Source organism: Saprolegnia diclina (genome assembly GCF_000281045.1).
Source record: "Saprolegnia diclina VS20 unplaced genomic scaffold supercont1.52, whole genome shotgun sequence".
NCBI lineage: Eukaryota > Oomycota > Saprolegniomycetes > Saprolegniales > Saprolegniaceae > Saprolegnia > Saprolegnia diclina.
In genome coordinates, this window is record NW_008246119.1 from 49,932 (window position 1) to 72,252 (window position 22,321).

At 56.9% G+C, this 22,321-nt stretch overlaps 9 protein-coding genes across 9 annotated transcripts; 5 read left to right on the forward strand and 4 right to left on the reverse strand.

Annotated features, from left to right (window-relative positions):
• Positions 1 to 588: 588 nt before the first annotated feature.
• Positions 589 to 8,479, reverse strand: SDRG_12713 (hypothetical protein; the record flags this gene model as incomplete). Its single annotated transcript, XM_008618795.1, has 15 exons — positions 7,684 to 8,479; positions 7,376 to 7,628; positions 7,055 to 7,330; positions 6,911 to 6,983; positions 6,511 to 6,863; positions 6,313 to 6,462; positions 5,967 to 6,259; positions 5,044 to 5,918; positions 4,524 to 4,996; positions 3,985 to 4,473; positions 2,910 to 3,935; positions 2,457 to 2,861; positions 1,768 to 2,399; positions 1,580 to 1,720; positions 589 to 1,534 (listed from the first exon to the last, which is right to left on the reverse strand). Exons 1-15 carry the CDS (start codon positions 8,466 to 8,468, stop codon positions 589 to 591), a joined length of 7,170 nt encoding a protein of 2,389 aa, XP_008617017.1. The 5' UTR covers positions 8,469 to 8,479.
• Positions 8,480 to 9,022: 543 nt separating this feature from the next.
• On the forward strand, positions 9,023 to 12,116 carry SDRG_12714 (translation initiation factor 5B). Its single transcript, XM_008618796.1, has one exon. The coding sequence runs from the start codon at positions 9,107 to 9,109 to the stop codon at positions 11,990 to 11,992; it is 2,886 nt and encodes a 961-aa protein (XP_008617018.1). The 5' UTR covers positions 9,023 to 9,106; the 3' UTR covers positions 11,993 to 12,116.
• Position 12,117: 1 nt separating this feature from the next.
• SDRG_12715 (hypothetical protein) lies at positions 12,118 to 13,352 on the reverse strand (the record flags this gene model as incomplete). Its single annotated transcript, XM_008618797.1, has 7 exons — positions 12,118 to 12,184; positions 12,234 to 12,293; positions 12,350 to 12,536; positions 12,581 to 12,644; positions 12,824 to 12,999; positions 13,044 to 13,122; positions 13,167 to 13,352. The coding sequence occupies 7 exons, from the start codon at positions 13,350 to 13,352 to the stop codon at positions 12,118 to 12,120; spliced, it is 819 nt and encodes a 272-aa protein (XP_008617019.1).
• A 386-nt stretch (positions 13,353 to 13,738) lies between these two features.
• On the reverse strand, positions 13,739 to 14,683 carry SDRG_12716 (hypothetical protein; the record flags this gene model as incomplete). Its single annotated transcript, XM_008618798.1, has 3 exons — positions 13,739 to 13,841; positions 13,889 to 14,468; positions 14,518 to 14,683. The coding sequence occupies 3 exons, from the start codon at positions 14,681 to 14,683 to the stop codon at positions 13,739 to 13,741; spliced, it is 849 nt and encodes a 282-aa protein (XP_008617020.1).
• Positions 14,684 to 15,455: 772 nt separating this feature from the next.
• SDRG_12717 (peptide chain release factor 1) lies at positions 15,456 to 16,963 on the forward strand. The gene is made up of 6 exons (XM_008618799.1): positions 15,456 to 15,648; positions 15,694 to 15,820; positions 15,865 to 15,981; positions 16,030 to 16,239; positions 16,283 to 16,408; positions 16,453 to 16,963. Exons 1-6 carry the CDS (start codon positions 15,482 to 15,484, stop codon positions 16,912 to 16,914), a joined length of 1,209 nt encoding a protein of 402 aa, XP_008617021.1. The 5' UTR covers positions 15,456 to 15,481; the 3' UTR covers positions 16,915 to 16,963.
• Positions 16,925 to 18,145, reverse strand: SDRG_12718 (hypothetical protein). Its single transcript, XM_008618800.1, has 7 exons — positions 18,063 to 18,145; positions 17,919 to 18,020; positions 17,714 to 17,870; positions 17,607 to 17,667; positions 17,447 to 17,552; positions 17,311 to 17,392; positions 16,925 to 17,263 (listed from the first exon to the last, which is right to left on the reverse strand). Exons 1-7 carry the CDS (start codon positions 18,111 to 18,113, stop codon positions 17,100 to 17,102), a joined length of 723 nt encoding a protein of 240 aa, XP_008617022.1. The 5' UTR covers positions 18,114 to 18,145; the 3' UTR covers positions 16,925 to 17,099.
• A 413-nt stretch (positions 18,146 to 18,558) lies between these two features.
• SDRG_12719 (hypothetical protein) lies at positions 18,559 to 20,144 on the forward strand. The gene is made up of 3 exons (XM_008618801.1): positions 18,559 to 18,736; positions 18,784 to 19,404; positions 19,452 to 20,144. The coding sequence occupies exons 1-3, from the start codon at positions 18,593 to 18,595 to the stop codon at positions 20,058 to 20,060; spliced, it is 1,374 nt and encodes a 457-aa protein (XP_008617023.1). The 5' UTR covers positions 18,559 to 18,592; the 3' UTR covers positions 20,061 to 20,144.
• Positions 20,145 to 20,400: 256 nt separating this feature from the next.
• SDRG_12720 (hypothetical protein) lies at positions 20,401 to 21,537 on the forward strand (the record flags this gene model as incomplete). Its single annotated transcript, XM_008618802.1, has 1 exon — positions 20,401 to 21,537. One exon carries the CDS (start codon positions 20,401 to 20,403, stop codon positions 21,535 to 21,537), a length of 1,137 nt encoding a protein of 378 aa, XP_008617024.1.
• Positions 21,538 to 21,579: 42 nt separating this feature from the next.
• On the forward strand, positions 21,580 to 21,990 carry SDRG_12721 (hypothetical protein; the record flags this gene model as incomplete). The annotated part of the gene is made up of 1 exon (XM_008618803.1): positions 21,580 to 21,990. One exon carries the CDS (start codon positions 21,580 to 21,582, stop codon positions 21,901 to 21,903), a length of 324 nt encoding a protein of 107 aa, XP_008617025.1. The 3' UTR covers positions 21,904 to 21,990.
• Between the last annotated feature and the right edge of the window lie 331 nt (positions 21,991 to 22,321).

A 22,321-nucleotide genomic window follows, 5' to 3' on the forward strand; every position in this document is an offset into this window, starting at 1 on the left:
GAGGATTGAGGCAGCTCGCTATGGTAGAGTCGCCTATGCTCGAGTGGTGTTCCAAGCATACCGCCTCCGTCGACTTGGATCGGCACATAAGCCCCACTACATGGTCAAGAAGAGGCGCGTGAAGCGGGAGCGCGAGGCTGTCTCGGCCGAGGCTCTCGTACTCGTCAAAGGTAAACAGGGATCTTGCACGAGGATTGGTCTTGCGTGGCAAGCAAGCGCCGAATGGGAGGGTGGGAGAATAATTGTTGGCGAACCGAACGTGGTTTGGTTGCCCTGCAAACCCAATTCCCATTTTCGCATTTTTAACACGTTCGGACGTGATTTCGATAATGCCCCGACCGAACGAAGCCGAAGTCGGACATAGTTCGAGGCGACATGGCTTGAAATGATAACTTTGAAAGATGGGCGTCCAGGATGAGTGTGTACTCTTGGTGTGTATTATACATACTAGTATACAAGACTAGCAGTGACGAGCCGCTCGTCCGTGTTGTCGTCAGAAGCTTGCATGATCCATCGTCCGATGCGCCAAACCCAGCGCAATTGTTTCAATCAATTCATTACGAAAATATGGAAAATAGTGGAGCCACGTTACGATTCTTCCGTGAGCACATCATGGGAAGGCAAGCTCTTGGTCGACGGTCCCCGACTTGGCGCGGTCGCTGCATCGCCGTGAAGGGCATCAAAGAGGTTTTCCGCCGCGATTCGCTCCGTAGCGGTGCGAGCGGCCTCCTGCAGCATGGTCAGCATGGTGTTACTGCGAATGGACGGCCCCGGTGACCAATGGTTGTCTGTCGTAGACGGTACAATCACGCTGCCATTCGGTTGCATCTGGCTCAAGCGCGCTTGCAGTCGCTGCAAGGACGAGCGGGCGCGCTTCACGGCCCGCGCCGCCTCTTGCTTCTCGTCGCCTTCTTCAGCTGACTGCGCCAACATCGCGTGCGTGATGTTCATCACTGGCACGCTTGCGTCCTTCGACAAGATCGGCGCTAGCTCGTCGGCAGCAGAAAACAAATCAGTGATGTCCGGAGGTGCTCCGGGCTCGGGCGCCGGGCGCACCGACCTGGACATCGAGCGGAGCCTTTTGGCACAAATCGCGACGGTATTGGCGACCCTGTTGAGACTCTTGGTCCGTGGCTTGCGAATGCGCGAGATCGAGTCCATGTGAAAGGCAAAGTGGGTGTTTTCGTGGATTTCCCGCGTGCACTGGCTGCAAAGACCTTGGAGACAGAACTTGCAGTAGAGCGTCGCTGAGTGGTCTTCACAGTGCTGGCATAGAATGAATTCGTCCTTGCCTGGTACCGTTGGCTTGCCCGCCGCGCCGTCGCCTTGGTCCTCAAAGAGCGCCAGAAATGGCGTAAACGCGGCACCGCACTCGAGCACCGAGAGGCTGCGGTAGTATTGTACATCGCCGCGGTCACGAATCAAGTAGTAGATAAGCTCGGACAAGTCGGTCGTGGGGGGAATCGACGGATAGGCATCGGGCTCTGCCAGCGACGCCACGACCATGCGCGCAACGACGGCACTTTCCGCAAACCTAACGCACAAGTTAGTATGACAGATCCAGATTCGGGCAAAGTACCACGGGGACTCTTGCAAGGCAGCGGTAAAGTCGGCCGCCGAGAGCGCGAGGAGGTCGCAGGCGCGGAGCGCCACGACGGAATAGGTGCAAAAGCTAGCCGACATGAAGCCTTCTTCGCCGAAAAACTGCCCGTCCACATAGCTAGAGTGAATGACAGAGTTGGTTACATCTTCACAATGCTCGGGTACCGTATCGGGGCAAAGTTGGGTGTGGTCGACGCCGAAATGAGGTTGCCTTTTGCAACAAAGTACATGGTTTGACCAATGTTGCCTTGAACAATGACCGATTCACCGGGAGGGTACCCCTCAAAGACGAGCCGGTGGGCCATGCTGCACACGAGCGCTTCAATGCCGACGGTGTCGGCGCAAAGAGGCCGTAAATACCGCGTCGAGAAGCGAGCGATGGCCACGTGGCCGATCTGAATGTTGGCTTGCGACCGGATGCGTGGCGGTAGCTGCTCCAGAATGCTCTGGTACATGACGCCGCTCTGGGACGACCACCAGTACGAGAGAAAGACGCGGACCCTGTTTTCGATGGACCGAGCAATGCGCTTCCGCGCGAGAAACTCCATGACGTTCATTTGGTTGATCTTGAACTCGACTTCGTTCTGGATGAGGTAAATGCACAGCGTCGACGCCTCGCCAATGACGTAACCCATGATAAAGACGCCAAACACGGCCATGAGGAAGAGGAACGTGAACTGGAGCATCTGGTCTTTGGGTTCGTTCACGAGACCAGTACCCGTGTTGAGCGTCATCGCAAAGTACAGACATCGGAAAAGACGGAAAAAGACCTTCTCCGTCGTTGCATCGGGATCAATCTAGGGGTATGTCACGCCACGTAACATGATAGCATATGGCATGTCATGCCACGGTACCGCAAAGTAGGCCACGGGCAGCGAGGAGCTCCACGCTGGACCGAATCCGTCGACAAAAGTAGTACCAAAGTACGCGCACGCCAACCAGTAGCTGCACATGCAGTAGTAGAGCCCAAGGAGCTTGAGTCGGTTCATCTCGTACGACATGCTGAACCGCTGCACTTCGTTGATGGTGTGGGTAAGCTGCCGCAACTTGAGAAAGCGGTTGAGCCGAAAAAGCGCAGAAAACTCGAAGAACGGCCCCATGATATAGTCCAAGGGGAGAATCGCAAACACGTCGAGCCACTGCGTCGTCTTGTGCTCCCTCGTCTCTTCGCTGAACTCGCGTGACGCGACCGTTTCGACAATGTGCTGCTTGAACCAAATGTCGTAGGCAAACACTGCGTCCGTCAGCACGTTGAGTACCTAGCCATCACGTCATCAATTGTGATGAGCCATCGTGACAGATCGTACCATGTAGACAATAAACGTGCCAGTCGAGAGGCCTTCGTTGCCAAACGTGAGCGCGTACGGGATGCTCAAAGCGATGTACAAGAGCGAGAAGCAGAGCACGGTCAAGTACCGGGTGTAGATGGGCGACTGCACTTCGATGTGCACGAGCTTCGCCAGCAGTTGCCGCGACAACGAGACCGTTCGGATGATCTCATCTTTGGATGCGCGCAAGAGCAGCATCGACTTGGACGCGTCGAGCGGGCGATGAAGCATGCGCGGCGCCGTCTCGACTTTGGCCAAGGCCCTCGCTTGGTCCTCGCGCATCTTGAGCTCTTGCTCGGCGTAAATTTCACTCACAATGGCCATGACCTTGGCCTTCCACTCGGGCTGCTGTGCAAAGACAGACTCCAAGTGCTTCCGCGAGAGCTTGTAAAGCGTGCAGAACGTTCGCGCTTCAATGGTCGCATTTCGCGGCATGTAGGAGAAGAGGGACTTTTCGCCAAAGAAGGCGCCGGCATGGATCTCGTTGACCTTGGTGCCTTTGTTGATCAAGTTGTCCTTGATGCTGCTCACGGGCTCGAGGCCGTCGAGCATCACGAACACGTCGAGGCACCCCGAGAAGACAAAGTACATCTCGACACCGACTTCGTTTTGGCGGCACACGAGCTCCCCGCGCGTCACGAGCAGCTGCGTCATTTGGCTCACGAGCACACGCGTGACGTTCGAGTCCGCATGTTCGTCTTGGAAGAACGGCACCTTGTTGAGCATCGGCGTGAGTAGATAGAGCCGAATGTCGGCGACGAGCGACGGTGGCAGGCATTGGGCCAAAATGTGCTCTTCGTGGATCGAGTGAAAGAGGCGGTAAAAGTAAAAGTGCGCAATCTTGAGCTCCATCTCGGGCGAGAACGGAAAGTACTTGATAAACTTGCGGACGTAGTTGAGGTTGCTGTAGAATGCCCGGTTGTTGCCATCGAGAATTTGGACAATATCGAGCAGATTCCCCACAACGTACGCAAGCAAAAAGACACCGAGCGTTTGGACGAAAATCTAAACATTTACCAGGATTGTACATTGAAATAGACACAAGAGCACATACCGTGAAGACGTATTCGATAGCTGTCACAGGGTATGCACCAGGGTGGTACCCCGAGAGCATGCCAAGGCCCCAGTAATGCGCCTTGGTGTACTTGAGGAGGAGCGTCATGTTGGGGTTGGCCGGGTCCATGTCGACATTGGGGAGCCACGGGTCCTTGCCAAACTGCTTGGTCGTGGTAAACCCGAGAAGCGTCGACGCGTTGTTGCCAAAGTTGTACCACGTGCATCCGATAAAGTGCGCAAGCAAGTAGATGTAGAAGACGAGCTTGAAGATACGGATCTGGATGTTGATCGTGTAGTACTGCCGCTCCAAATGTTGAATTTGCGCCGAGAGTTTAAAGAGCCGCAAAAGTTTGTTGACGTTCCATGCCTCGGACCGCAAACTTCCCGTCCAAACATTGGCTAAATTGAGCGGGATCACAGCAAGGACGTCAATGGCAAAGCTCATCGAGCGGAGGTAGCGCTTGCGCACTGTGACCGGGTCCATAACCTATTCCAACACACAGTGATAAATTGAAACCTACAAAAAGAGAGGTGTACCTTGTTGCCATAGTTGGAAAACCCGGTCCGCATCTTGAGAAAAATGTCGGCCAAAAAGCAAAGCTCGAGCACAATCGAGATCGAGTCGGACTCGCGGACCGACGCGTCCGCAAAGCCAAACGCCATGTAAAAGGGGACGCCAATGCACTCGTACACCATGCCAAAGAAGAGAAGCGTCTCCCAAAAGATGGAGAAATTCGAGTCGGGGTTGAGCATCCATGGCTTCGCGACGGTGTTGGTTGGCTCCTTGGACGAGCGATCGGACGGCTCGAGAACCCCCGGCTTGTTGCGGCTGGCGGCTTTGGCACTCCGGGCCAAAATGTTGGCCGCAAATGTCGGAAACGTTTCTTGCAGCGAGAGCAACGTCTGGCGCGTCACGAGGGCGACGACACACGTCGTCATGGCTTTGGCTTCGTCCGCGTGGACAATGTTGTCTTTGTCCAAATCCAAACTCGAGAGTCCGAAAAATTCACCTACAACCACGCGCTATGACTACCCCGAGACATGTCACGACGCGTACCCGACTGAAGCCCACGCGGCGCGTCGTCCAGGAACGGTGTGAGAATTGCAACGTGGCCTTCGAGAAGCACGTAGGCGGCGTCGGCGTAGTCCCCACACCGATACACCATTTCGCCCTGGCCATACAAGTGAATGGTCAAGTTGTCGAGAAAAATCGCTGCGAGTTGCGGGAAGGACTCGCTGACGTGCTCCATGCGCGCGATGGTGTCGATTGCAGATGCACAGATGAACGAGAGGATTTCGCGCTTGATCGTGTTGGGCAGCTCCGCGACCAGCTCGTTAATGTTGGCGCCGCGGTGCGCGCTCCACCAAAAGTCGAGGAACGCCGAGACCCGCCGGTGCAAGCCTGTCGGTGCCTTTTGCTTTTGCAAAAAGAGCTGGATCCGAGATCGGGTCGCAAGAAATTCCATTTGCTCAACGGCCGACGCGGTCACGCGCTTCTGAACTTCGTCAATGATGATGGAGATCAAGAGCATGCCAATGAGCATGAGAACACAGGCCAAAATGAACTCGCCAAACACCTCGGGCTCAAAGGGTAACCCCAGATTCGTGATGCACACGGCGCCATAGTAGAACGCGCGCAAATACAAGATGAGCTTGACATGACTCACGTGCGGGTCGTCGAGCGCATACGTGACATTATCATGATCGACGTAACCCGTCTTGTCGTGGTTGAGGTGCAAATTGAGCTCGTCGGGCGGTAGCCATCCGTTTTGGAGGTGGCCGTACCCCGCGAGAAACGTGTACGCTTGCGCCGCGCACCCCGCGAGGTGGTAGCAGAAGAAGAGCATGACGCCGAGAATGAGAATGCGTCCTTTGCTCGCAATGCGCACGAACAAAGCCACTTCTTCGAGCTCGTCCGTGAGATGCAAAGCCCTAACCGCAGAGATGGGATACGGATCAAACGATAGAAGATATCGCTACCGAAGGAGGCGCGTGAACCGCCAGACTAGGTGCCATGGCGGGTATAGAATCCAAAGCGGCAATGCACACACAACGTCCCACCAAAACGACGTGCGAACATAGTGCGTGGCGCACTTGACCGTGTCAAAGATCGACTCGGCCTCGACCACGTACGACAAGTTGAGTTTGCCGTAAATATCGAGCCACAAGATTACGTCCGCGACCGTATTGCACACTTGCATCCAATTTGGGTAGCCCATGATGACAAATGTGTTGACAAACGGCACCATAAAGAGGTTGTAGAGCGTCGCACCCTAATCGCAGCATCCCTATGAGCCATCTTATCGACAAGGATTGGTGAACATACCATGACTGCGAGTAGCCACGGAAGGCGGTAGCGCGCCTTGCGGTCCAGCGCCTGCCTCAAAAGAAGCTTGTGCCAGCGCGGTACGACAAAGAGCGGTCGAGTAAACGTCAGCGTCGTCGAGGTGCGTGACGCGGTCGACGATGCCTTGGACTAGACACGAACGCGTCAGTATGACATACCACACTTGGTGCGACGCACCGAGCTCTTGTTGCTCTTTGCATGACTCGCGGTACTACGCGGCGGGTTTGCACTACTCGCTGGCTTCCCGGACGCTGGCAAGAGATCGACAAAGCGCCGGCTAAAGCGCTTGTCGCCGGGTCTTTCAAGCTGATGCACGTAGTTGCCATACGCTTTGGCTCGTTGAACTGTGTCGTTGCTTTCGACGATCGAGCCTTTGCGCCGAATCACTTCGTTGTTGTGAAGGTCCATTTCCTGCAAGAGCTTTCCGACGCAGTCGAGAATTTGACCCTCGAATTCAGGGTACGCGCGGAGGACGCGCTGCACATGCGTGCGCGACAACATGTGCAAAATGCAAAACGTCGCGGTTGTCACTAACCATCGGTTTCGCCTCAAAAGTATCAACATATCGAGAACATACCATTGGCGGTGCGCACTTGGTTGGTAAAGAGTGAAAGCTCACCGAAAAAGCCCCCTTTTCGCAGCTCGCGCACCTACGCTTGAGTTGAGCATCGGTGCGATCGATCGATAGATGGATAGATATTTGGATAGATGGAGTACATACTTTGACGTCGTTGATGGTCACGGCGAGGACGCCGGCTTGAACAAAGTACATGTCTTCGCCTTGGTCGCCTTTTTGGCACACGACGTAGTTGGTCGGCAGCGAATGCGTGTCCATGAGGTCGATGAGCGCGCGCACAAACGCCGCGTTGCAGCAGCGAAAGAAAGGCACGCCGGCCACCATGCCTTTGAGAAGCGTAAACTTGACGTCTTTGGCGATCGACGGACAGAGGAGCCTCATGTTGCTCTTGTCGTTGCTTTCGCCGCTCTTGAACCCATTCTACACGTGTCGTTTGCTTCTTAACGTGGTTCGTCGGTCGTCTACCTCGAGGAATTCGACCGCGCACTCTTGGATTTCATGCGGCACGTGGTGGAACGAGAGCACGTAGCGGAGCTGGTTGATTTTTGCGTCAAACTTTTCGAGCGTATCGGCGTCGCATTTCGAGAGCATAAAGAGAGTGCCGCAAATGTAGACGAAGAGAAGAAAGCCGCTGACCATGACGACGACCATAAAGACCGACTGCCACAATGTGCGAGGGGCTACGCCTTCGAGGCACTTGGAGACGATGCCAATCGACCTAAACGCCCACAATGGTCGTCATATGCATGTGCAGTTGATGAGAAAAAGCGTACCAAAAGAGCGCGCCAAAGTACTGCGTCACCACGTCTTCGTGCTCGAGGTGGTATGTGAGCAACCACGGGTTGGTGTTGCTCGTATTGAACCCAAACGACGCGTAAATGCACGCGGTCAGGTGGCAAAACGCATACGACACAAAGACGACTTTGACGATCTTGCAGAATTTGAAGTGACGCGCAAACACCTTGTCAAAGTCCAGCGTATAGGCGTTCACGCGCCGAAGACGAAGGAGCTTGTTGAGGTACAAGAGCCCGCACGACGGTGCGTGCGGTACGATCATATAGAGCGGTACGAGCGTGAGGAGGTCGAGCGGAAAGCTCGTCGACCAGAGGTACTTGCGCCGTGTCATTGTCGGGTTGCGCACCATGTCGCCGAGGAGGTAGTAGCCCGTGTGCATTTGGACGCCAATGTCGAGAAAGAAGAAGACTTCGGCGAGGTTGAGCAAGTAGACAAGCGTTGGTACCTCGCAGATCGTGTGCTCAAAGCACAAGAGGAGTGGGATCACGAGTGCATTGTACAAGCAAAAGACGAGCAGGAGAACGTTCCAGCACGCCAGATAGAACGAGTCGGGCTCGATCGTGATCGTCTTCTTGTGACGGATCTCCCACGAAAGCGACCCGCGCCGCAGCTGGAAGCTCCCGAGGTTCTCGGCTGTCCGACGGAGACGCGGCACGACACGGGCGAGGCTCTCGCCGCGGAAGATAGCACTGAGGTGCGATGGCCGGCCGTCCTTAGCACCGGGAGGGCGCCAAAGGCCGAGCCGCACCAGTAGCTGCTTCATGTTGTTGCGCCAACCGTTCTTGTCCTGAGGGGCCGCCTTTCTCGCGACGCTATTTATAGATCGGTTACGAGTGGTTAGGGCCGGGATTTGGTTACGAAGCGCTAAATATACAATTCGCTAAAATCACACCACATTGCGTGTGCAAACGACATGGAATTCGCTCTTTTGTCATGGCCTCCACGACAAAATAGTGAATTATGATTCGAGGGACGTCATTGCCAGCATGAGATAACTCAGCAACCACCAAATGCTATGCAAGTATTCACGTGGGAGAATGCCTTGAAGAGAATAAACGAATGGGGCTTGCCCACAAGAGTATTTAGTACCTGCTATCGAGTCGCTACACTAGTGCCGGTCGATGCATCGACTGCCGTCGAGTGTCGCGAGGTGTGCGACCACCGAAGGGCTTGGGTTGAAATTTACGGTAAATGGCTTCAAACGCACAAATAGACGGTCCCGGATACGGTATATTTACCGTAAACAAGACGGTCTATTTGACCGGATACGACCAGTATCCGGAGGACAATAGAAACACGGTATTTTTGCGGGCAATCGGCGGGTGTTGATTGGAGGAGGCCAATTGGTGGCCCATCCTCGTGTCATTGGCCCTTTCGCTCCCACTGGATAAGCTCGCCGCCATGCCACCGAAGAAGGGGAAGAAGCCCGCGCCCGCCAAGAAGGCCGTCTCTGGCGATGACGACTGGGACATCCTCAACGAGTTCGCGACGCCTGCGCCTGCGCCCGTGGAAGCGACGCCGGCGCCGGCCGAGCCCACGACCGAGGCCGAGCCTGCCGTCGACGACGCAGTGGCTGCCCATTTGGCCAGCTTGGGTATCTCGGCCAGCGCGGCTGCGGACAAGAAAAAGAAGAAGAAGGGCAAGAAGAAGGGTGACGATGCCAAGGACGAGGCGCCTGCTGCTGCGGCTGCGCCTGCCCCGGCGGGCCCCAAGAAGCCGCTCTCGGCCGCTGCCAAGGCGCTCTTGGAACGCCAAGCGGCTCTCAAGGCCGAACAGGATCGCCTCAAGGCGATCCAGGAGGAAGAGGACCGCCTCGAGCGGGAAGCTGAAGCCGCGCGCCTCGAAGCCATCCGCAAGAAGGAAGAGGCCGCCGAGCGCAAGCGTCTGGCCAAGAAGGCCAAGGTCGAAGCCGCCAAGGCCGAGGGTACCTACATGACAAAAGCGCAGAAGCTTAAGGCCCAGCGCGCGCAGGCGGCTTTGGAAGCCATGAAGGCGCAAGGTCTGGTCACGATCGTCGCCGACGAAGAGAAGAAGCCCGTCGTGTACACCAACACGAAGAAGAACAAGAAGCAGCCCAAGAAGGAGGAAGAAGTCGTCGAGGAGGTCAAGCCTGCCGCCGAGGACGTGCCGGATGCCTGGGACGCCAGCGACAACGAGGACAAGGCCGAGGCCGAGGCCCCGGACGCGTGGGACGACGACGAGTGGGATGACTCGGCGCTCATTGCAACGATCCAGCAAAAGGTCGAAGAGACTTCGACAACGGCCGCCGAAGACGAAGTCGAAGATCTCATCGAGCTCGAAAAGGAAAAGGAGAAGGAGCGTCTCCTCCAGCAAGGCTTGGCCTTGGCCAAGCGCCAGGCCGAGCAGGAAGCCGAGGCGGCCCTCGCGGCCGAGGCCGAGACCGTCCGGTCCAAGGCCAAGCAAGAAGAAGACCGCAAGAAGCGCGAGGCTGCTGAACGCCGTCGCGTGCGCGAGGAGGAGGCCCGTGCCGCCATCTCGGAAGACAACCTTCGGTCGCCAATTTGCTGTATCATGGGTCACGTCGATACGGGCAAGACGAAGCTTCTCGACAACATCCGCAAGACCAAGGTGCAGGACGCTGAAGCCGGTGGTATCACGCAGCAGATTGGTGCGACCTTCTTCCCGGTCGAAGCCATCAAGCAAAAGACGGCTGCGCTCCAGAAGGTGACCAACCTTCAGTACAAGCTCCCGGGTCTCCTCGTCATCGACACGCCGGGCCACGAGAGTTTTACGAACCTCCGCTCGCGCGGCTCGTCGCTCTGCGACATTGCGATCCTGGTCGTCGATATCATGCACGGCCTCGAACCCCAGACGCTGGAATCGCTCCGCCTCTTGCGTGCCAAGCGCGCGCCGTTTGTCGTCGCGCTCAACAAGATTGATCGCTGCTACTCGTGGAAGACGTGCCCGGACATGCCGATCCGCGACGCGCTCGCGCTCCAGAACGAACACGTGGTGCGCGAGTTTGAAGACCGCGCCAAGAAGATCATGGTCGAGTTTGCCGAGCAGGGCCTCAACGCCGAGGTCTACTGGCGCAACAAGGACCTCGGCCGCACCGTGTCGCTCATCCCGACGTCGGCAATCTCGGGCGAAGGCGTCCCGGATCTGCTCATGATGCTCACCAAGCTCACGCAGGAGCGCATGGCCAAGTCGCTTGCCTTTGTCGACATCCTCCAGTGTACCGTGCTCGAAGTCAAGGTCATTGAAGGTCTCGGCACGACCATCGATACGATTCTCGTCAACGGCTCGCTCAGCGAAGGCCAGACCATTGTCGTGTGTACGCTCGAGGGGCCGGTCGTCTCGACGATCCGGTCGCTTTTGACGCCGCACCCGATGAAGGAGATCCGCGTCAAGGGCGAGTACATCCACCACCAGACGATCAAGGCTGCGATGGGTGTCAAGATCTGCGCGCAAGGCCTCGAGAAGGCGGTCGCTGGTACGCAGATCCACGTCGTGGGTCCCGACGACGACGTCGAGGAGCTCAAGGACTCTGTCATGTCGGACCTCTCCAACATTATGGACTCTGTCAACGCGACCAAGCGCGGTGTCATGGTGCAGGCGTCGACGCTCGGTGCGCTCGAAGCCCTCCTCGAGTTTCTCCGGTCGTGCGACCCGCCGATTCCGGTCGCTTGCGTCAACATTGGGCCGGTCCACAAGAAGGACGTTGTCCGTGCCAGCGTGCAGCTCGAGCACAACAAGGAGTACGCGACGATCCTCGCCTTTGACGTCAAGATCCAAAACGACGCCAACGAGCTCGCCAACGAGCTCGGCGTGCGCATCTTCACGGCCGACATCATCTACCATCTCTTCGACCAGTTTACGGCCTACATGGACAACATCAAGGCGCTTCGCCGCGAGCAGTTTGCCGACGTCGCCGTCTTCCCCGTCATTTTGCGCATCATCCCGACGTGCGTCTTCAACAAGAAGGACCCGATCATCCTCGGCGTCGACATTGAAGATGGTATCCTCAAGGTCGGCACGCCGCTCGTGGCGATCGTCGGCGGCGTCCTCGTTTCCGTCGGGCGCGTTGGCTCGATCGAGAAGGACAACAAGCCGACCGAGACGGCCAAGAAGGGCGCGAGCGTTGCGGTGCGTATCGAGTCCGACTCGAACGTGACGTACGGCCGCCACTTTGACCACACGGCCAAGCTCTACTCGCATCTGAGCCGCGCGTCCATCGACGCGCTCAAGGAAAACTTCAAGGAGGACCTCGCCAAGGACGACTGGCGGCTCGTCATTCGTCTCAAGGGCGTCTTTGGCATTATCTAACGTCATCCGTCGTTCCGTGCAAATGTGTGTGTTGGTCGAAACGCTGAAAACAAAGGGATAGCTTAGTGGGCAAGGCGGGTGGTGTTAATACAGGGCGATGGCGAGGGCCATCGGAAGGATGCAACTTAGTTCTTGTTCATGTACGTGTCCATGTCGTCGTCCAAGTCGGCAGCCGACTTTTCCTCGCCACGGCTATCCATGCAAGCATGAGTTGTCGAGGTTGAGAGGAGAACGTGCGTACCCTCCCCGGCCACGACGGGCACCGCCGCCGTTGCGACGGCCACCGCTGCCACCACGGTTGCTACACACATCGCAAGCCAGTAAGCATGATGATACACTGTCGATGGGAAGACGCACCCGTTGCCGTTGAACGTCACCTTGAAGTCAACGTCCTTGCCGGCAGCGCCCTTGAGCGCCGTGCCGAAAAGACCCGAGCGCACGTTCTTCGAGTTGTCGCCCTTGTTGGAGCTGGTGTTGTTGCCGCCTTGGCGCGCGCTGCCTTCGTCCATGGTGATCTTCATGGGCTGGTTGTCCAACGTGCAGCCTATGGACTTTGTGAGAGATGTTGCATGGAGTGCGGGGTGGTACCGTCGTATTTGTTGATGGCGGCCTGCGCCGACTGGATGCTCGTGAACCAAACACGAGCTTGGCCCTAGACATGGACACTGGTACAGCCAACCGCTCGATGGAGCGCCGCACGGGAGCCCGGCACGCGCGCGCGGATCGGTCCATGGAAATTCGACGTATCCAAGCGTCGCACGATGCGTGATGCGCGAGTGTCGTTCCCGAGGCGGCGAGAAGAAGAAGTTCAAAACAAGGATGAGGTCACACCTTGGAGCGGCCCGCGCGGTCGTAGAGGATCTCGTACTTGGCGACCTTGCCGACGGTGCTAAAGAGCTCCTTGATGTCGTCTTCCAAGACGTCGAATTTCAGGTTCGTCACAAAGATCTTGAAGACCGTCTCGTCTTGGCCCTGCGTCTTGCCGCCGAGGCGCGAGAGGATCGACGCTATATCGTAGCATGAGCCGCCGGTCGCTTGCAGCCGCACGTACCCTTGCGGCCCGACGACTTGTTGCTGTTGCTGTTGTTGTTCTTGTTCGAGTTGTCGTCCATGTCGACGTCGTCGTCGTTCTACACCTCGCCATGAGCCCTCTTCTTCACGCAGCGACGTCTACCTTGCGACCATACGGCGTGCCGCTGCTGCGGCCGCGGCCGGCGTTGGCGCGGCCACGGCGGACCGGACCGGCGCCGCCCGAGGACTCCTTGCCCCCGCGGCCGCCCTTGCTGCCCGAGGCCGTCGTCTTCTTCTTCTGGATGAGGTCATCAAGGCTCATGTCGAGCGAGTTGAGGAGCGACGACATGGTAGCTTCTTCGTCGTAGGTGAATCACTTTCTTTCCCCCTCTCGCTAACAACCAGACATGGTGCCGGATACGGATTTCAGAACCCATTTTGATTGGTCGAGAGCCAAGATTTCCGGATACGATCCTCGTTTCTGTGGAATTTCGAACTGAACTGGAGCCTCAGATCGGCCGAGCCGAACATGGGGTGCGGCAGGAGGTGCATGGGACGCCTGACCGACCTGTCGCGTGACGCCGGCCTACCAGGACGCATGACGCTGGCCTACCAGGACGCATGACGCTGGCAGAGAAGCGCAAGACGACGCTGGTCATGAGCTTGGATCTGCCCACCGGGCGATGAAGGAGAGGGCGGAGAAGGCGGATGATATCTATTACGAGTGGCGAACGACTACTTGGCTTGGCAGCAACAGACGCACTTGCCAGCGCACATGCAAAAGTGGCACTTGGCGAGGACCGAGAAGCCAATCGTGGTCTTCCAGTGGGGCGGCCACCTAGTACGTAGTCGTTGGGTGACAATAGGCCGTCGATAAGAGAGTACGTCTTTTCAATGGACGGGCGCGAGCACATGCGCAGGTACCACATTGCAAGCCGCGGGTACAAGCCGTCGAGCTGGAGGCCACATCGGACTGCGTAGGCCACGTTGGTAAAGACGACAATGTCACAGAGGCACGGCTCGTTCGCGACGAGGTAGTTGCGGCCGGTCAAGTAGAGCTCCCAGAGCTTAAGCTCCGACTCGAGATAGTGCCATTTCGCTTGCAGCACATCCGGGTTTGGTCGAATGTTCTTGGTTGCATTCGCCTGCGCGCGCCGGAGGTACACGACCATTTCGCCGACCATGGAGAGGATTTCGTTCGACTCGTGGAGGCGCGTCTGCGCGATCGCATACAGCTTCGGGTCGTTAGGAAGAAGTGGGTTGGGATAAAACTGCTCAAGGTACGCCAGGATCGCTGCGCACTCGTAGAGAATGACGCCCGACGTGCCATCGGCAAAGACCGGCACGCGCATGCGCGGGTTGAGCTGCTGGAAGGCCGGCGTCTTGAGCACGCCACTCGAGAAGCTCACGCACACGCTGCGGTACTCGATCTTCTTTTCTTCGAGCGCAATCAAGACACGCCAGGCTAGACGCCAATCGCCACGATGAGGATCGGCGCCAAGAAGCGAGTGTACCTTGCGGCGAGCCCGAGCCCCAGAACAAGACGCGCTCGCCGGGCTTGGCGTAGTTCTGGATGAGGTCTTCCTCGGTACAGATCGAGTAGTCGTCGTCGCTGGCCGGCGACGCATGCGCCTGCACGAGCGCCTCATGGCTCGTCGTGGGCTTGGCCGCGTCGTCCATCTTGCGTTGCAACAGAAAAATGGCAGCTATATCAATTCCTAGAGGTTGTATACACCATTGAGGTCCACAGTCCGGATACAAGATGGTTTCGTATCCGGTAGGATGTGCGTGAAGGCGATTGGGTCAATTGAGAGTCGTTTTGGCCAATGGCATGGCGAGATTGTTTTGACAAAGCCAAGAGTCATTTCTCTATAGTGACTCAAGTTGAACTTGGCTGTCGTCGATGGCGCATTTGGCCATCCTCTCGCGACATCATGCAATCGTATCCAAGATACATGCTTGAATCCTGAAGGGCAAAATAGAGAGTCATGCAATGAACGGTGATGCACAAACCCGTCGACTATATGTTTCACGATCTGTGGATGATTACTCCACACTCAGACCTTTGGCATCCATCCTTCCAAGGGCTGCTAGAATGCCACCAGAATTATATTAGTTGGCGCTTTGACAATGAAGCGAGGCGCGCATGGGCAAAGTGAGTGCAACAGAGATCTGTTGCCGATTTAGGATCACATCTGCTTGTGACTTCTTTCAGTCGTTGCAATGGCTGGAGTGGCAGCAGTGTGTCCTTTGCTTTGCATGTTAGCTTAGTGTCGGAAGAGGCGAACAACGGTGCTTCCGAAGTCGAGAGTCTTCGTGCGCATATACTGTTCGAGTCTTATCCCCGCTTTCGATCGTCCGACGCTTCTTCTCAGTTCTCGCTCATCTGTGCCGTGGGCGAGAACGAGACAGTCTTGAAAAAACGTTGACCATTGAGCAAGTTTGTCGGATATTTATGCTGGCCAATTATTGGACGAAATGTTTCGCGCAGCTTCGACCGCGCTCGTGCGTCACCGCCCGGTGCTCGGCCTCCATGGTGCGCTCTTCGCGACGCCGCAGCGCGCCTTCGCCTTGCACTCGTCCATCATCGACCGCATGCAACTGCTGACGGTGCGCTACGAAGAGCTCTCCAAGGAGCTCATGAGGTATGTCCTTTCTATCGACGACGGCTATGGCTCACGCCAGGCCAGCAACGATGGCAACATTGCGCCGTCGCGGATCGCCAAGCTCTCAATCGAGATGTCCGAGATGGAGCCTGCCCTTGAAGCCATTCGTGAGCTGGAAGCGCGCCAAGAGTCCATCGCCGAGCTCGAAGAGGTACTATCATGCAATATCTTATCGCCAGTTCTTAGCCACGGCAGGTGATTGCCGAGGCCACCGAAAGCAACGATGCAGACTCGGCAGAACTTCGGGCGATGGCGACCGAAGAAAAGTTTGAGCTTCTCAGCGGTATCGACAGCATTGAGAAGGACATTACGGTACACATGTCCGAGTCTCGCTTGGGGTCCTAGCTCACATTTTGGTAGCGCCTCATGCTGCCAAAGGACGAGGCAGATGACAAGAGCGCGATTCTCGAAATTCGCGCCGGCACGGGCGGTGACGAAGCCTCGCTGTTCGCCGGCGACGTGTTGCGCATGTATCAAAAGTTTGCTGCCCTCTGCGGCTGGAAGTTTGAGATTCTGAGCTTGAGCGAGACGGACCTCGGCGGCTGCAAGGAGTGTGCAGTCTCGATCACGGTCCGTTCAATCGCCATCGTTTCGATACTTGACGCATGGACAGGGTCGCGGCGCGTACGGTCGCATGAAGTTCGAGTCCGGTACACACCGCGTGCAGCGCGTGCCCGTCAACGACACGCGCGTGCACACGAGTGCAATCACGATCGCTGTGCTGCCCGAAGTCGAAGAGGTAGCATGACATCTCGTGCTGGTCTGTCTCACATTGCACTTTAGATTGAGATGAAAAATGTCTTTTTGCCCAAGGACTTGCGCATTGATGTCTACCGGGCGAGTGGCGCGGGCGGCCAGCACGTCAACACGACGGAAAGTGCCGTGCGGATTACGCACTTGCCGACGAATACGGTCGTGGCGGTTCAGGACGAGCGGTCCCAGCACCAAAACAAGGCCAAGGCCATGAAGATTCTTTGCGCCCGCGTCTACGACGCCGAGCGCCGCGCCGCCCACTCGGAGCGCGACAAGATGCGCATGTCGCAGATCGGGTCGGGCGACCGCTCGGAGCGTGTGCGCACGTACAACTTTCCGCAAAGCCGGATCTCGGACCACCGTGTCGACGGCCTCTCGACGTTTGGCATGGACCGCATGATGGAAGGTCTTCTCTTGGACGAAATCATTGACGCGCTCGTGCTCCACGACCAAAACGACAAGCTCCAGCGCATGAACGACCAGCTGAAATAAGTTTGAATACCAACATGATAGTCTAGTGCGTCGTGTGCGTGCATCACCATGTCATTGCGTCTCAAGACGACAGGCCGCTGTGTTAGATGCATAAAGCTGCGTGGTGAGGCCGAGTCGCCATCGCACCTCGTCGTTGCCACGAGCGAAACGCAAGCAAGGACTGCACTGGTAGCTCTATTTTCTACTCACGACGACGGATGCTCGGCGGCATAGACAGCGAGCTGATCGGCCTTGGAGAGCCCGAGACGACCACGCCAGAGGTCGGCGACAACGGGTGAGTCGTCCTTGATGCCGCGGTGCACTTGGTCGAGTGCATCGCGGCTGTTGACATGACCGTACCATTCGCCGTCTAGTAGAATGTTGTAGAAGCGTCCACGCATGCATGAGGACTTGTACTGGGATGAACGATGCAGTTGCCAGCAAAACGATGCCCGCCATAATGGCTCGTCGCGTACGCTTGCCATTCTGGAATATCCTTCTACTCGCGCGTGGCTTTCAAATGAATGACCTGGGACATGAAGAAGCAGCCTACCTCGATCCACTCGATGAGCTTGGGGCCCGCACACGCACAGCGAAAATCGCGGTTGGCGTGCGCGCACACAAACACGTGCTTGCCTTGCAGCGGGGCCACCGTCACCCTAATTGCATTACCAATCAACCTCGACGTTTCGCTGCACGAAGCTCCCTCGTACCGTGCTTGGAGGGCGTCCATGTCAACGTCCTCCTGAAGCAAGGTCTCGGTGACGAAGGTCACTAGATCACACATTTTGTCAGCTTTGAGAGTACACATATTGCGTACCGTCTTCCGCACGAATATTCCGCAGGCGAATGTTCTCGGGGAAGACGAGTGCGTCGTGCGTCGCCGCATCCGGAGTCGCGTCGGCGTTGGTCGCGCCGGGGTGGGCCACCGACACGACAAGCTGGGCGCGCTCCTTGGTGTTGATCTTGTCCGTAATCTATCGCAATGTGTGAGTCATGTACGTGGCGCCCTCGTCGTAGCGTACCGCACTGTACGTGGCGAGGATGTGGTCGGTCTGCTCAATCTTCTTGGGCCACGCCTCGGCCGAAAGCGACGGCTCGAGAAGAATGAGGTGGCGCCGATGGCTCTACGCTAAGGTGAGCTAGCATACACTGGAGTAGCAGTCTACCAGGACCGAGCCCGCAATTGAGAACCAGCGTCGGTGCGTCGCGCGCAGCATTTTGACAAATGGAACGGCCAAGTGGCGCCATTCCTCAAAATAGTGTAATAGTGTGCACCGGATGGGTCAGTGGACCAAAGGGTGGACTGAGATGCCACCCAGATCACGAGCTCAAAGAGCACGGCGAAGCAAGACGACAAGGGGACGCTGCATCCGTGCAGCGACATGGACGACATGCCAACAACGATTAACTGTTGCAAATAGATCGATTTTGGTAGTATGTCGGTCAGTGGGTCAGTGGCTAAATGCACCCAATTTGCTGCCAAGCGAGCAAGAAAGAGGCACTCGATCGCGCACCATTGATCGCACATGACTCCTTCGAGCTACCGGTAGCTACGATAAATTCACTGTACTTTCCATCGGCGAGCTTCGTGGCAGTTGAGTGCCGGGACCTCAGCGCACTTGCTCTGAGCTCAACGAATACTTTTGTGACTGGCGTTGTACGGTTCGGGCTGTGATTACGCCGATCTTGAAGGGACATGGCGACAGGCGCCGACGCCATCGGGTGGCGCGTCGAAGTCTTCTGGGAAGACGAGGAGCAATGGTTCCAAGGTGTCATCACAGAGTACTCGGAAGACGACGGCTACTACGTCTGCTACGACGATGGCGACGAAAAGTGGCAGGTACAAGTGGGTATCGACTTGACGGCGCGCGATGATTTGATCCATAGCCCAGTGCAGCACCGGACGCGATGCGTTTCCTGGCCAACACGATCGCTGTCGACGATGCAAGCACCGAGCTAAAAGGCGCGTCGCCCGTGGCCGCGAGTCACGACTACTCGGAGGACGGGTTCGAAGACAAGCTCGAGATTCCGATTCCATCGTCGTTGGATGACGGCAACCCATTGCTCGAAAGCGACGAAGAAGTAACACCAGAGCCCACCCCAAGAGAAGTGTCGGACACGCCACAGCAAGCCAGGGTCGCCGAACCACGGTGGACGGCGCCAGTCACAGCACCGCTCGCTCGCGCTCGGACAGCGCCAGCCAAGCCAACGCGCAAACCCGCGAGCAACTCCGTCTTCTTTAAAGACCGGGAAGAGCTGCAAGAGATGCGCGCCAAGCTCGAGGCTACAAAAGCAGCGTTAACGGACGAGCTCGGGAAGCTCAAGGCGTCGCTCAAAGCTGCAGATTCAACATCTGCGCAGCTCAAACAGACCATGTCGGAGCTCACTGCCAAGCTCACCGTCGCGCAGCTCCACCCTGCGACGGCCACGCCCAATGCATCGTCGATGGACGAACGCATGCTCGAGCTAACGACACGCAACCGCCAAATGACTACCGAAAACGCAGAGGTATCGACACCTATTTGTGCTCCAACCTCCCGGAAAAGGGTGCGTAGCTCGCCACGACGAAACGCGAGATTCAAGGACGCGTGGATGCGCTCCGAGCAAAAGCAGATGCGCTGAGCACCAAGTGGGCCAACGTACCCCAGAGGCACAAAATCACGCTTGTCGAAGTGCAACTTGAGATTGCACTTTTGCTGCAGCACAAGAATAACTTGGAAGCAACGCTAGCGACGCGCAAGGTGCCGCCCAAGCCTACAACGACGGTCGATGTTGACCACAAGGCCAAGCTGGCAGCCGCCGATGCCCGGATTTGGGACCTGAAGCGCGAGAGCCACGACTGGAAGCAGCGGTTCGAGCAAGAACAGGCGAAAGCGTCTGCGCTCGATGCCCGGCGCGTGCACCTTGGCGAGCAACTTGCGCGGTTTCGGTCCTCGAAAGCTCTCTTGCGCCGCGCGTTTGATCGATGTGATGGCATTGGCAATGGGACACTTACCCTCGACGAGACAGTGCAAGTACTGCGCTTGCTGTCGCCCGGCGACAACGGCGGCGACGACTTGGAGGCCTCGATTCGCATATATTTTGCGGCGGCCGACGCCAACCATGACAGCGCAATCGACTTCGACGAGTTTTGCAAGGCATTTGAGCACCTCATGACGGCATAGTCGTCCGACTCGAGGTGACGTTCGAGATCAATTGATAAAACACAGAAAACGCAGCCAATTATAATGAATAGAAACGATTCACGGGACCGTTGCTGAACTCAAATTATGGGGCTCAACTGGTGTCGGTGTTGGTGCAGCCATCGTCCGGATAAAAAATATCCGGCTGGATGATAGGGGTCTCTGAAAGGATTGATTGCTTGATTGTATCAAGTGCTATCACTTGACATACCGGTAATATGTCAAGTGATATATACCCGGATATTATGTTATGATATCCGGATTGATTCAACGGCCTCCTCTCGATGTCACATTTCAAAAGCTCTCGCGAAGCATACGTCGGATGGACAACTATTGGGACAACATTGCCGAGCAACACTCGCTGATCTTAGCGTACGCTGGCCCACTCACGCAGTGGCTCCACGGTGTTCTCATGCGGGGCGATATGAGTGTTTCCGATTGGCGCGACGTCGCTACGACCATTTTCACCGACGCCTTCCGCTCCGACTGGCTCGGCGACCTTGCGACGCTACCATGCGAGCGTGTACGTCTCGACCGTACCGAATTCCGCTTGATACGCTCGCGACGCATGTTCCAGCAGGCTTTGGACTTGTTCTGCTACGGCAAAATGCACGAGGGTATCCCGCTCTCGTCCGAGAAAAAGTTCTACCCGGACCAAGAGACAGAGCCAAGGGCGTTCAGCATCACACCCATCATGGCCGTACCCATGGAGAACTTGTGGCTGGACGTGCTCGCCCCGCTGCTTGTAGCCCCAAAAACGCTCGCGACGGCGGCCGCGCTCGGTGGCCACGCTCGCCTGCTCCAGTACCTCGTGCACGAAAAGGGCGTCGACATTGCCCACATGCCCAACTTTACTCAAACAGGAAGTCACTACATCATGGACGCCGTAGCCTCGAACGGACACGTACACGTCCTTCGCTTCCTTCACGACATGAAGTGCAACGGGATCTCGCCCGCGGCGCTCGACGGTGCCTTCCAGAACAGCCACGTCGACACGATCATGTTTCTCGTCCAGCACTATCCGCACTTGGATCTTCCGGCCAAAGCAACGTACTATGCGGCACGCGACGGTCATTTGAGCGTGCTCCAATATTTGATCCAGGAGCGCAACGCGCCGTGTCCACCGTCCGTCATGGACATGGCTGCCTACAAGGGCCATGGCGCTATCGTCGCATTTCTGCACAAAAGCGGAAAAGGCTGCACGACACGCGCCATGGACGCGGCAGCGTGTACGGGGCATCTCGACATTGTCCAATTCCTCCATTGCAACCGGTTTGAAGGCTGTACAACGTTGGCCTTTGACGCGGCTGCCAACAACGATCGAATACTCCTCGACTTTCTCATCGAGCACCGACGCGAGGGCGGGTCGACCATGGCGATGCACAGTGCGGCGTACAAAGGCCACGAAGCCATGACCCGCTTCTTGCACGCGCATCGGGGCAATCTCATTCTCGTCTAGTTTCTTCTTTCGGAGCGATCCGAAGGCTTTACGTACAGCGGCATGATCTTTGCGGCCGACTGCAACCGAACGGACGTCCTCAGCTACCTCTTGTCGTACGACACGACCAAGGCCAAGGCGGTTCAGGCAATGAAAAAAGCGCTCTTGAACGACGACAGCTACTTTCGCACTGCCGTGCTGCCCAACTTCAAACGAGCAGGCTTTCCGCGTACGCACCACATTAACGTAGACGACATCAAGAACGACGATGCTGTCGCGGCCGCCATCGCGCTCTACGACAACGACGAGGCTGCCGACGACTCGGGCTACGAGTCGGACGAGTTATGCATGTTTCATCGCATTTGGAGTCCCATCCCAAGAGGATGAGGGACACTCCGTGTCCGGTTTCTTCGTTTCTTAATCGGGACTTATGCCACCCGATAAACGATATAACTCGATGGGACGATACTTGCACATGCGATTTCCTTCGTTTGCTCTCGTTGCATCAGCAATGCACCACCAACTTGTACTCGGATGCACCTTACATTACGACGTTCGCAGTAAAGGTTCCTGAGGTGCACACACCAACCACATTCGATGCAAGTGCAACGCAATAAGCTATGACGAATGGTGCTATCCGTACTACCAAAACCCCTTGTTATACATCGTCTTACTGAGCAAGGGTTGGCGACCCATGGCGGACTGCGGGCTGGACCTTGATGGCGCGCGGATGCAAAATGTGCAGCGTCCGACCCGACGAGTTGGCAGCCACGGGCGCCTTGAGCGCTGCAATCCGTGGTGCGAT